The 13,203-nt window shown below is 41.5% G+C and overlaps 1 protein-coding gene across 3 annotated transcripts in view; it reads right to left on the bottom strand.

The window, feature by feature from the left end:
• Positions 1-13,203, bottom strand: part of zfr (zinc finger RNA binding protein) — a 38,753-nt gene that overhangs the window by 12,253 nt on the left and 13,297 nt on the right. For all 3 annotated transcript variants that reach the window (XR_013772064.1, XR_013772065.1, XM_079270180.1), the window contains exons 3-10: positions 8,315-8,588; positions 6,181-6,319; positions 5,857-6,069; positions 5,049-5,314; positions 4,582-4,794; positions 2,304-2,598; positions 994-1,175; positions 786-905 (exon numbers count right to left, since the gene is read on the bottom strand). Coding sequence is in view for 1 of the 3 variants with exons in the window: in XM_079270180.1 (XP_079126306.1) it covers positions 786-905; positions 994-1,175; positions 2,304-2,598; positions 4,582-4,794; positions 5,049-5,314; positions 5,857-6,069; positions 6,181-6,319; positions 8,315-8,588 (1,702 nt within the window). In the remaining 2 variants the exon portion in view is untranslated. The remainder of the gene's footprint in view (positions 1-785; positions 906-993; positions 1,176-2,303; positions 2,599-4,581; positions 4,795-5,048; positions 5,315-5,856; positions 6,070-6,180; positions 6,320-8,314; positions 8,589-13,203) is intronic.

Below are 13,203 nucleotides of genomic sequence, written 5' to 3'. Positions count from 1 at the left end.
AGGGTTCTTGAGCGCAACTGCACGTGGGACTGTTGGGACTGTTAGTACACTGGCTGTCGTCATTACAGTGAACAGTGTGTACAGAGTGATGAGAGGGCATGTGAGCCCTTACTGTAGTTAATCTCCTTGAAACAGAGGCTGCATTTAGCATACCCTGCCTTATCAATGCATTTAAAACACTGACAGCAAGAAGCTGTACTCGCATCTGTTTTCCAGGCCCAGCTCCACTCACATCTCAGCCCTGCGTCACACTGCGCTACACAACCAGCCTCCTCTTCCTGGAGCTCTTTGACCACATCATCTCATCAGTAATCTGGGCCTCATCATCGTGGTCATGAAAGTTATTCTGACCACGAAATCATCCTCATTCTACTTTGAGTTAAAACAAACAACCTGCAACCAGATGCGCCGGTGTTCCGGTTTAACGTTAATTAGTGGCCGCGTGAACTGAACCGGAACACGGGGGCTGCATGTTTCATCACGTTACGAAAATATGAATATAACACATTTACATGACTTTTCCAAAACCTTTGAGACTTTATTTTTTTTCAAGCACTTTTCCAGGCCTGGAAATAACCATTTTAAAATTCCATGACTTTTCCAGGTTTTCCATGACCGTACGAACCCTGTTATGAAGATGAAGATGAATCCCTTGACCGAGATTTGTAATCCAGGACTGAGTGTGCATTACTCTCAATTTATTTCCCTGTTCACAGACTCCTGATGAATGTACCAGTGTGTATTAAAATTCTGTGTAGCGGTGTAAGACTCGTCAGCTTACAGACCTTGTATTGTAGGCGATGCCTTCGACCTTTGAGATGCATTTCCTTTGCATTTGGATCGTTGAAGCTACATTCACACAGCTTGCAATGGAAGCGGATGACTTTGCCTTCATCGTTTCGGACCTGGAAAAGGAATTCCACGTTATTGTGCTGAAGATTTTAATGCCTTTCTGCTCAGTTTCAGTGTATGCATTGGTCCGTCACAACTCACCTCCTCGACGTAGTCGTGACCAACAGGCTGGACGTCGCTCTGCAGCGCAGCCAAGGTCGACGTGGACAGAGTATCTGAAATGTCGCTTTTGGCGTCATTAGTACCCAAAGAGGGCGTCACCGGCTTAGAAGCCTCCATTTTGGACTCGTCCATCTTCACTGTGGTCTGCAATTTGTTTCCACCTGCATTCGAGAAATTACATTGTTTTATCATAGACCATGAACAGTGCTGCTGCTAAACCTTGGTGTACATAAATCCACATAAAAACAATGTGATAAAGTTGGTTCTGTGAGGAGAAATATTGCTCTCTGTGGTCGTTAATATGATTGCTATATTACTAGGTTATCTTGCTTGCTGGTTGTCGTCATCTTAAAAACAGCTCATAACTCAGTGTTTAGAATTGATTACATTCTATTTGAATAATAACTAGACTAAAGGGCTTTAAATAAATGGCATTATAGGATGAGTGAGTAGATAGTCTAAATTATCACATTCCAGCTTAATTTACAGAACAGAAAAACACATCGACATTCAAATCATCAAACTAGGTTATGATCTATAAACTTTACGTTTTTCCCATTTCCTCTTAAACATTCATTAAATTTGCATTTTTGTTCATTTTCAAAGCATACTTAGATTAACTACTGCTGCTGACAACCTTTGGCAAGGGGAGAGGAAAAAGACGCAGCGCACTCAATCTCATCGTGACAATAAAAGCAGCAAGATAGTCACATTAGATAGCACGTATACTCTTGCTGCAAACCAAGTGTCCTTTCATGGATGTATAAATAAAAAAGGATCATATACGTATTTAAAAAGACAATTAAAATCACCGTTACTGATATCTTTTATAAATGCAATAAATTGTCTGTGTGGCATGACATAATGATATAGTGAACAACATCAGGAGGAGCAGAACAAAGTGATGCCCATTATGTGCTTTTGATTGAGGTAAAAAAAAAAAGAAAAGAAAAGAAAGAAAAAGAAAATAGTTTTTTGACAAGGGTGAAGATACATGCACTGCACAGTGAGCAACCACGACACTATTGTAACTTTGCAAACAGTACTGCACAGCAAAGTACTGAGTAGTTCTGGCTGTTTCTGTGTGATATTTTAAAACGGATCTGCTGACAAAATGGAAGAATATGTCCACATCTATATAAAAAGGTGCAAGAATGATCCTGAACAATAAAGCAGGATTACACTTTTGCAAAACGACTGGATAAAATTATTTCAAGCGTTTCTTTAAAGAACCAAGTGGGACAGTAAGAAGCTAAGCACTGCATCCTCTGCGCTGTGCGTTTACTCACCAACAAAATTGATCTTGGGGGCGTTAACTTTCTTCACGGCTGAGGCCGAGTTGGCAGCAGAGAGGCTGTTGGTCAACGGGTTATTGACACCCGGCATACCACTGCTGACCATGTTAACGGGTTTCAGGTATGCGGTACTGGAGGAGGCAGCCGCACACAGAGAGCCGCTGGTGCTGCTCAGGATCGCTGTGGTGGTCTTGCTGGGAGCAGCTGTGGTGGAGGACGACGTCTGAGTGACCATGTTGGGCTCGGTAGAGGGAATGGGCTTACCGAGCTTGGTGTGAAGCTTCACAACCTGTAGAAGAGAGTTCACAGAACAGAAAGAGTGTTTCAGAAGGTCTGAGGCTTCCAGTTAACATACTGACAACACTTAAGGATTCCCAAACACCTTTTATGTATGAGTTTATGTTTTGTACTGTGGGTCGACCGATAACTGTTATAATGCTGAATATTAATCTATAATAATAATAACAGTGGTGTATAAAGTACTCAAAAGCCATACTTGAGTAAAAGTAAAGATACCTTACTGGAAAACTACTCAAGTAAAAGTAAAAAGTCACTTATTATAATACTAGAGTAAAAGTCTTAAAGTATCTGATATTTATTGCACTTAAGTACAAAAGTACTTAAGTATCAAAAGTAATTTTCTGATATTAAATGTACATCACAACCTGAACATTAAATGAACATCATAACCTGTTCATTGAAAGTAAAAGTACAAGTATATGCTGTTCATAAAAAAGCAAAGGGTCAGAATTTTGAGAATTATGAAGTTTATTCTTTTAAGCGCTGTGGCACCATGACCAAGGACAAGGAGCTGTGTTGAACATAATTGGGTTGGCTGTGATCCATCCAGGAGCAACAATGTTCAACATAATATATTGTACATAAGTATACTTTTGCATCTACGATGAACTTATCATCATAATTCTCCGAAAAGCAATATGACACTATGAAGGAGTTGTAACAGTGCGTTTATAAGTCTGCTCATTCCGACTAGAGGATGTAGAGGACAAATGCATAATATTGTGTTCAGCAAAACATATCCACTTGATGCATCAGGTCAGTGTTTAGAGAAAGGAGTTGGTTTTCAAAATTGCGAGAATTCAGTCTCGCTCTTCTTGGGCTGAAGACTAGTCCTGCGATGCTAAATAGCCTTTCACAGGCCGCTGAGGCAGGTAGAGGTGTGTTCAGCGTCACAGACAGCTTGCGCACAGCTGCGAAGGATTTCCCTAACGCTAATGCTAATGCTAACGCTCTCTCGGCTCCCATCAATCCTATGGTGTGGTGGCTAGCTACAGCTAACGTTAGCCAACTAGTGCGGCACAACTGTAAACACTTCCTCAGCTCACTAACTCGCTAGCGATCCACTGGTGTTGGTCTTCGTCACCATCGTCGTTTGTTGCGGGAGTAGCAGGTGCTTCCATCATGAAATCAGTCATCGTAGAGTGGAATTCTACTCATAGTCGCCCGCTAGCTTATAGCATGTAGCATCCTGGGCATCACTGGGAACCACAACACCGCGGCTTTGAGAGCACTCGTTTGCAATTGCGCATTAACGTGTTTAACCAATGATTTAACTTGCTGCTAGGACCACTGATTCACCAAACCTGCTTGCTTGCAGTCTGTGTTCCACCACAGTCCCCGACGCTGCTCTCATGATTCATTTTGTTTCTAAAGATAGATTTGATTTTGTAGCGAGTAACGAAGGTTTCAGGGGAAATGTATCAGTTTTCTTTGCAAAATGTAGTGAAGTAAAAGTAAACAGAAATATAAGTAGTAAAGTAAAGTACAGATATCCAAAAAAACTACTTAAGTACAGTAACGAAGTATTTCTACTTCGTTACTATACACCACTGAATAATAATAATCTAAAATGATGCAGCTGCCTTTCTCTGTCTGTAGTCTCTCTTGATGTCCAGCCCACAGCACTATCTGAATTGTTACACGTCACAAGTACCGGTAAAAACCTCCGGAACTGTGTTGAACGCAAGGCAGCAGATACTGCTGAAGTTGTGGTAAACATCACAAACGATGACCATTTAACCCGCGTTGGTCCAGTTCTCATATGAACACAGTCACTTCGTTTTCACTGGTCCTAGAGAATCCAGTCTGCAATACACTTCATTGAAAAAACAAAAAGAAATCATGTCTACATATTCCAATCTACCCCCCTCCCCTTTCCCCCATGGAGCGGCATCCTCTAACAAGAACCAATACCACCTTCAGCTTGCGACTGGTTTGTGCTAGATATGCAATGTCCATCCCGCATCCTTACCTTCTGGTGTTTGGCTCCGCGGATATGAGCAGCGTAGGCATCGGCGCCAGTGCAGGAAACATCGCAAAGCTCACAGCGGAGCTGGTTCTGAGCATTGCGGGACAACGCCCCTCCACCACTACCGCTGATGCTGCTGCTGCTGGTGCTCTGGGAAACCTTCAGCGCCGCTTCCTTCTTCTTGTGCTTCTGGCCTTCAAGGTGTTCCTTGTAAGTCTAATGCATTCAATGTTTGGAGAAAGACAGAATCATTGGTCGCACTGGTAGTAAAGTATTTGTTTGGGACACCAATGACATGTTGGTGATTTTAAGACAAGAAACCTAAAAACATTGAGGTTTGTATGTTAGTTCTTTAAAGTCCGTCTGCATGGACATGCTGATGGCACAATTCCTCTCAAACTTCAAAGCATTCCATTACTTCAATATCACATTCAAATCAAATAGGATGCACACAATGATGGTGAACTCACCTGCGGGCCGGCACAGCTGATCTTACAGACGTCGCAATAGTGGATCTGAGGGGGTTTAGGCGGCTGCTTGGGCCGAAGCTGCTTGCTCTGAAAAGGTGGTTTCTTGGTGAACGTGTTCCCCGTCCATGCCGCAGTCGCTGCTACAGCTGCCACCGCCTGCTTCTGTTGCTGCTGCTGATGCTGCTGCTGCTGCTGCTGCTGCTGCTGATGGTAGTAGCTGGAGGCTGCAGAGTAAACTGCTGCCTCGTAGCCAGAGTACGATGTTCCTGGAAAAGAATAAACCGAGACCAAAGTATTAGGACAAGGATGAGGAGTCCGGGGATCACCGGTTTTACAATTCATCCGGTGGGGAAAATGAATGGCTGTACCAAATTTCATAGCAATCCATCACATAGTAGATAAGATATTTTATTTTGAGGATCGAACGACGTGGTCATCCCGAAGGATATGATGCTCACATGGTTATATACATTTTGGGCAACGAATTTCCATGACTTAAAAAAAAAAATGCCATGACTGGACATTGTGTAAATCCCGTGTATACTGTGTGTACATTGTATTTAGTGCCAATAAGCGAATGTAAGCATGCTAAGGTGCCAATCTAAGAGTGTGATGACGATGGTGGTAAATATGACACCTGCTTAACATCAGCGTGTTAAAATTGTCACTTTGAGCATGTTAGCATTTAGCTCAAGTACTACTGTGCTCAGTCTTTATAAACTGTTACCGGTGATGCCTTGTGTATATAGCGAATCATTACCAATTTCAACGTACTAACTTTACTTTAAAAACAATAATGGCAGCTTACCAGAGTAAGTGACAGCATTTGTGCTGTATGTTGGGCTTTGTGAGTAAGATGGGACTGCGGCAGCAGCCACAGGCTGCACAGTGGAAGTCACTGGGTAGATGGAGAAAGTGGATGAGGCTTGACTGGGAGTAGCTGGCTTCATCACGGTCACCTGTCGACTCTGCTGGCTCTGGGTGTATGACGTTACCCCCTGGCTATATCCTGGTTTCGGGGCTGGAAAACACAAAAGAGGACATACATGCTAATGGCGAGAAGCAGAAGTTGATATTTGCGCATCTGTTGTTTCACAGGGGTACAAGTGAATGGAGTGTGCATTCAGCATACCCGTCTGGTAGTAGGAATCTGCCACGCTGGGTTGCGGTTGTGCAGCAGCGACTGCTGCTGTAGCAGTGGCCTGTTGGTAGTACTGCTTACTGTCATAAGTCACAGCAGGAGCTGTGGACCGAACATAGGAGTAGGTGTCCTGCGAAGGAAAAACAGAGGGTCAGGGTTGGCGGTTCAATTCCTGGCTCACCCTGTCCACATGTCCAAGACTTATCATGTGAACTTTTGAGTACGGGGGTTTCCACACCATCCGGACACTTTTTACCAATCATATTCGTTTGCAGGGAAGTTGTATTTAGTGAGAAAAACAAGGAGCATTGACAGCAGGTCATCTGGCGGTTATGTGAAAGGCTATAGAACACTCAATTAATTGATTGAAAATTGGACACTAAATATCAGTACATCGATAAGGGAATGGCTGAATCCTTTTAGGGATATTGCTCTTATAGAAAGATCATGAGCTGTAATTCATAAAGTGCAGGAATCCACTGTGGAGGCCTGTCACATCCTCATTAGGGTTGGGTATCGTTTGGGTTTTTTCTGATACCGGTGCATAAACCGATACTTTTTCTTCAAATTGAACAATATATTAACTGTTTAAAGTATACTATAAATATAAATAAATACAAAACACTTGGCTTCAAACTACAGCTTAAAACTTTTTAACTATGAACAATATGTTAACTGTTAACAGTATACTTAAATAAATACAAAACACACGCGCGCGCACACACACACACACACACACACACACACACACACACACACACACACACACACACACACACACACACACACACACACACACACACACACACACACACACACACACACACAGCTTCAAACTTCAGCAATTATTTTGCAGAAATATGAGCATATTTTCCTTCTCTGGCAAAATACGACACGTCTCATGACTTATTTTATTTTACCAGTTGGTGGCGGTAATGCGGCAATTAGTCGTTTGTCAACCGCCACGACACCTCAAAGGAGGAGAAGAAGAAGCTTTCGCGTGCCTGTGTTGTGCTTATGAGCGACAGCGCTAAGTACCCCGTTGTAATAATACTATGAGTGAGGAGCGGAGGAGCGAGTCCTGCTGCCAGGACGGAGTCATCAGAGTAGTGTAAAAAAGTATTTCAATCGGCTCAGGCACCGAAAGGAAGCACCGAAATCTGCGTTGCATTTCGGTCTGGTAGATACCGGACGTATAGGAACAGGTGCCATATTGGCACCGAGTTTCGGTACCCAACCCGAATTGGTTCTCTTTCGAACCCACGATTTCTTAAATATAATAGCTCACTTTGATAAAAAGTTAGAAGACCTACACATACACGTTATCTTTGGTTGATCTTTTTTTACATTTGTGTTTTATTTGTTTTCATTTTTATTTAGTTTTGTCGGCCTGTTTGCTTGTGAATTACATTTTTTATTATTTTTTCAAACAATGTTTATGTGACAAACTCAAAAAGTTGATCACAAAAAAAATGGACAGTAAAAACAGGGAATAAAATGATTAATGACATTAATTAAATGTGATTAATTAATTAATCAAGAATCATGTGCATTGTTTTACCTCTTTATGGTTCCCTCTGCAGTTCAGTCTTGGCTACATATCTTGTAACCAAGCTTATCTACCCAAGATCTTCCTTGTTGCCTCTGTTTTTGGTACATTTTGTAAAAAGAAAGTTCAATAAAATCTTAAGTAAAGAGGTCAAAGTGAAACGGTTTACATTTTGTACTACCATGTCATTTGTACGTGCCTAAAGCTGTGCTCCAAGACACATTACTAACTGATATCACGAATTGAATTACGTCAAATATTCTAATGTATAGTTATAGAAATTAAAGTATTTAATAACCAACATGAAACAATTTTTTAATGAATGAATTTACTGATGGTCAAATTAAGCATTTGTAAATTTCCCATTTAAATGTTAATTTAATGCAATTTAATTCACTGTAATTAAATGCTGAATAAAAATGTACACAACTTTGGTCTTCCGCCCATCACAAAGGCAGAACTGGTCTCTTCAGAAACAAACATACCAAGGTGGGAAGCCAGGCAAACCAGGTTTCCTGGTCATTTTGATTCTTGGTACTCTGTAGCAGCCTTGAAAGGGAGAAACGTATGGCGTACCTGGTAGTTCTGTGAGGTGACCGGTGGCGGTGGGACCTCCGGCTGGCGCTGAGGGTAGCCGTAGTCAGCCGCAGTGTGGTTGGACTGGTATGCCCCATAAGCCGCAGCAGTAGCGGCCGCTACTGAGACAGGCGCAGGCCTTGCTACTGCAACTGAGACTGCAGTGGGAGCGTAGGCCGCCGCCACGGTGTGTGCCGCCACAGGTGCTTGATGCACCGTGTAGCTGGCCACCGTGGTGGGGTGCGTGTATGCCACCCCGCCGGCTGGCTGCTGGCTGGTAGGGCAACACAAAACAGAAATGTCACAGGTTAGCCGGCCAGTCACAACTTTGTTGGTGTCACTCACATTGTAGCAGTGGTTTTAAAACTAGAAAAAGCATTTCCTGCTGAAAATGCGTTGGAATGCTGAAAACTGAAATTGAAATACTGAAAATTTTGAAACTGAAATACATTGCTGAAAATAGATATCCAATTCAAAAACAAATTGCAAAAAGCTTAATAATTCAAAAAGTTTAAAAATTACAAATATGAAAAGTCATATCACACCTCTCCTGAAAGAGCTGAACATTTTGATATTTGAACAGTTTCTGTGGCTTAAACAAATTCATCAGTGGTGATATTTGTAGTAGTATAAGTTGTCGTAGAAGTATTATTCGTAGAAGTAGTAGAAGTATTAGTAATTAGAAGTAGTAGAAGACGTAGTATCAGTAGTCATAGTAGTAGCTGTAGTATTGGTCGTAGTATTTAATATCACAGTAGTAGTAGTAATAGTAATGGCAGTAGAAGATGTAGCAGTAGTAGTACTAGTAGCAGTCGTACTAATAGCTGTAGTAGTATTACTACTTTTAGTAGCATGAATAGCAGTAGTAGTAGTAGAAGTTGTCGTATAAGTAATAGTAGTAGTGGTAGTAATAGCAGTGGTGGTAGTAATACTATTGATGGTAGCAGTAGTAGTAATAGTAGCAACAGCAAAAGTTATAGTGGAAGTAGTAGTAATACTATATTAGCAGCAGTAGCAGTAGTAGTTGTCGCAGTATTAGTAAGCGCATTCATTATTTCAACAAAAAAGCCTAATTTTGAGCTGAATGTTTACATACAGTTAATCCATGGGGCTTTTATTTTGAAAGGGTGGGGCTGGGTGAGGGAGGAGACATCATCATCATGTTTGACACAAACAGAGGTTATTAAATGACAGGCTTCATCACAAGCAGTTCAGTTAGAATTCGCTCTGTGGAGCTTTTATTTTGAAATGGTGTGTGTGTGTGTGTGTGTGTGTGTGTGTGTGTGTGTGTGTGTGTGTGTGTGTGTGTGTGTGGAGGAGGGGGGAAAGACCTCTAAAGATCCCTAAGACCTGAATGACTGTATGAGAGAGAGACACACAGAGCGAGAGGAGTGTATGTGCGCGTGTGTCTGTGAGTCTGTGTGTTTATCAACATCACTAATTGGCTCAATCGCGAACACCTGTGTGCCTGAAGCCATTTCATGGAGATAAAACAGGGAAACACCTCTCAAACAAATCATCAAAACTCCCATAACCGTACCTCCTATTGCTCCGATATTAATAATTGAGAGGAAGGATGACTTGAGAAAGAGATCTTGTAAAAATTGTCTCTGTAGTGTAAAAAATGTGGCTGAACTGGCGATCTAGAAATGGGGTACCGTGTTCTGTGGAAGATGTTTTTGAAGCAAAATTTAACATTTGTCTCTATGGAGCAGAAAGTTGGTTTTCCTCTCAATTAACGGCTTCTGTGTCAAATGTGGAAATCTGTGGGATTCCACAGTAATTTTTCTACGACAAGGACAAGATTAGCTACTTCTACATCCAGAAATTTTGCATGAAGAGTTAAGATTGTGGACACAGTGGCAAAATACAAAATGTTTTTTTCACAAGAATCTCAAGCTGCTCTTCACTCTAGCGGTGACATCACGCACTCTTAGCTGCGCAATACACACCCATTATAAAGTCAGAAAAGTTAAGGGTTCTCTCAACATTGTAAAGTTGAAATGGTGTCTGTACCTGAAAGTATGAGGAAGTTGAAGGATTTGAAAGTTGAAGAAGTTTAATAGGATTTGAAAATATTCTCCATAAAGATCCCATTGAAAATAAAAAAAGTTTAATAATTCAAAAAGTTTAAAGGTTAGAAATATGAAAAGTCATGGTGAAAGAGCTGAACATTTTTATTTCCGGGTACCCTTAAACGCCTCATCTTAGCTTCACTACGGAATAAACCAGGCCTTCGACATTGTTCTCTGAGTCATTGACCGGTAAGTAGCACAGTGTGTTTCTATACTCAACTTTAAAAATGAAGCTTCCACATTTTACAATGCCATTACAAGTGGTTTCTAACTCAAACAGGGTTCAAAATAAGCAAGAAGAGTAAACATTTTCCCGGTGAACCAAAGAAAAACTGTATTGTTAACTAAATGAACTATGAAGAATTAAAAAGACGAGTGAAGAATGAAGTCATGTATTACATGCGTTGTCAGCGTCCGTGATTCCGGAATTTTCTGAATGAATTACACATATGTTTGTCAATTTAAAATATGAATTTGTAAGTCAAGAAAGGAACATTTTGTTGTCAAACTTGAAGTCTAATACTTAAAAAAAGACTGTACTTGCATGAACAACAGGCCTTGCCTGTTCTCTACTTCCCGGCTGATAAGAACAGTAGCAGAATAAAACACATGTATGATAAGGTACATGTGTGGATGGATATAGCTAAGTTACCTAGCGAGCTAGCTAGCAAGCCAAGGTAACAGCCGTGCATGATGCTAGACCAGAGATGCAGTTCACTGATCGGTTTCACACAAAGCTAAACGATACGACAAATGTCTGACAATCTGAGAGTTTCTTGACTTGCAAAATAAATATTAAATTCACAAACATATGTGTAATTCATAGCACAATTCAAACTGGATGAAATAAACATTTATCACTCGCCATTAGCTGCTATACACAGTCGTTCTTATTTTTTTATTTATTATGCAACATTTGACCCATCCCTGTATATAGGGAGCAGTGGGCTGACTATGACAGGCGCCGGGGAGCTGTTAGGGGTTCAGTGTATTGCCCAGGGACACTTCGACACATGACACGTCCCAGCAAAGGATCGAACTGTCGAGTTATAAAGTAAAGCCCCACAGGACACTGTAAAGGGCGTGACTTCATCTCTCTATTAAACTGACAATAAACCACTAAGCTAATTAACAGGTTATTTCTAATATAAAACTTCTTTTTCATCAAACTATCCTGACAACAATATGTTTGCTGTGGTAACATTACAGTCAGAGTGTTTTATAACAGTTTGTTAGTTTTACCAGCAGCTAAAGCTGTTCAATTATTATTCTATCCCCCTCCTTTCTGTCTCTGATTGCAGACCATCACTGTGACTCCTTGCATCTCTGAAGTGTAAGTTCACACACATTAATTATGATTTTGCTGTTACTAAACGAATATTACATTGGTTTACATTAAGAATGACTTCCCATCGTAATGTAGTCTCGACAGGAATTACATCCATCCATTACGTACTCAACACTAAATGACCCACCCTGAATAACAGTTTGATCTAGATTCAGTGGCGGCTGGTGGAAAATTCTCTAGGTAGGGCCATCCTATCAATTTCAACAAACATCCCAGTATGATTAAATGCAAACAATTTAAAGTATCCAACACGCATTACTACTTTGCAGTTAAATATTTTGCTATTCTGTCCTGGTGTTCTCATGTTTCCTTACCTCCTCATCCCTCACTCCCGTAACTGTCTGTGCTGGATCTGTCCCCGTTGTTTTAAAAAGCTAAAAAAAGTTATGAGCATCACGTCATCCAGCTAGCCAAACCTGTCTTGTGTACAGCTAGTAGTGAAGATTCGCATGTACTGCTTCCCTTTCCCGCTAGTCTGCTGTCTGATTGTGAGGTCAGGCTGATCTGATATCAGCTCTTTGGCTGCACAATCTCCGCCAAAGTTCTCCTCTCAAACGGGTCTTGGAGGAGTACTGCTCGTGGCGCGGGCGCTCGCCTGTAGAGACTTCTCCTGACGAGAATGCGCAGCTAGGGGGGCCAAATCGTTCTGGCCCCACACTGAATCCATTTGAGGGCGCTGATTGGCTAAATTGTATGTCACTCATTTATATCTTTAATCAGCAATTGGCTAAACTGCTTCATAGACCCGCATCTTTTGGGCCAAAACAATTAGGCCCCCCTAGCTGCGCGTTCTCAGAGTGTCGCGCACACAGGCGGAGAGCACGAGCAGACGAGCACACAGGCGGAGAGGACGAGCAGACGAGCACACAGGCGGAGAGGACGAGCAGGAAAAGCATATATTTTGCGCAGATATCATATTTTACACACATTACTGGGTACATTCCATAGTTCAAAAACACAAATTTTGACAATTTGTATCATTTATTCTTTTTTTTTTTTTTGTGGGGCCAGGCCCCATGGCCCTCTATTGACCAGCCGCCACTGTCTAGATTGAAATGAGCTGTGACACACTGGTTTTCTGAGAGGAAAGTAAAGATAATTTCTTTCTCTCTCTCCACTTCTTCTGGCCTCCTCCTTCCTGTCTCATACTGTAGATCAGAGTTGGTGTCTCCGTGGTGACTTGACAGTAAGTTCACATGTGAATCAACACTTTTACTTAAAACACTTAATACTGCAGGTTTTAAACACACTGTAGTGAAGTTGTAGTTGGTGAAAATGTGAGACTTCTAAACAGCTATACCATCATTTCATACCATCATATACATATCAGGGGAAAACCTGGTTTGCTTAGGAGGGACGGCATTCATCCTACTTTGGATGGAGCAGATCTCATCTCTGCAAATCTGACCAAGTTTCTGTATGGACCTGGTGCATGACAACCCAGAGATCAGACCAGGAAGCAGAGT

Source organism: Melanostigma gelatinosum, assembly GCF_949748355.1.
Source record: "Melanostigma gelatinosum genome assembly, chromosome: 6".
Classification (NCBI taxonomy): domain Eukaryota; kingdom Metazoa; phylum Chordata; class Actinopteri; order Perciformes; family Zoarcidae; genus Melanostigma; species Melanostigma gelatinosum.
This window is presented reverse-complemented; position numbering and strand designations above follow the sequence as displayed.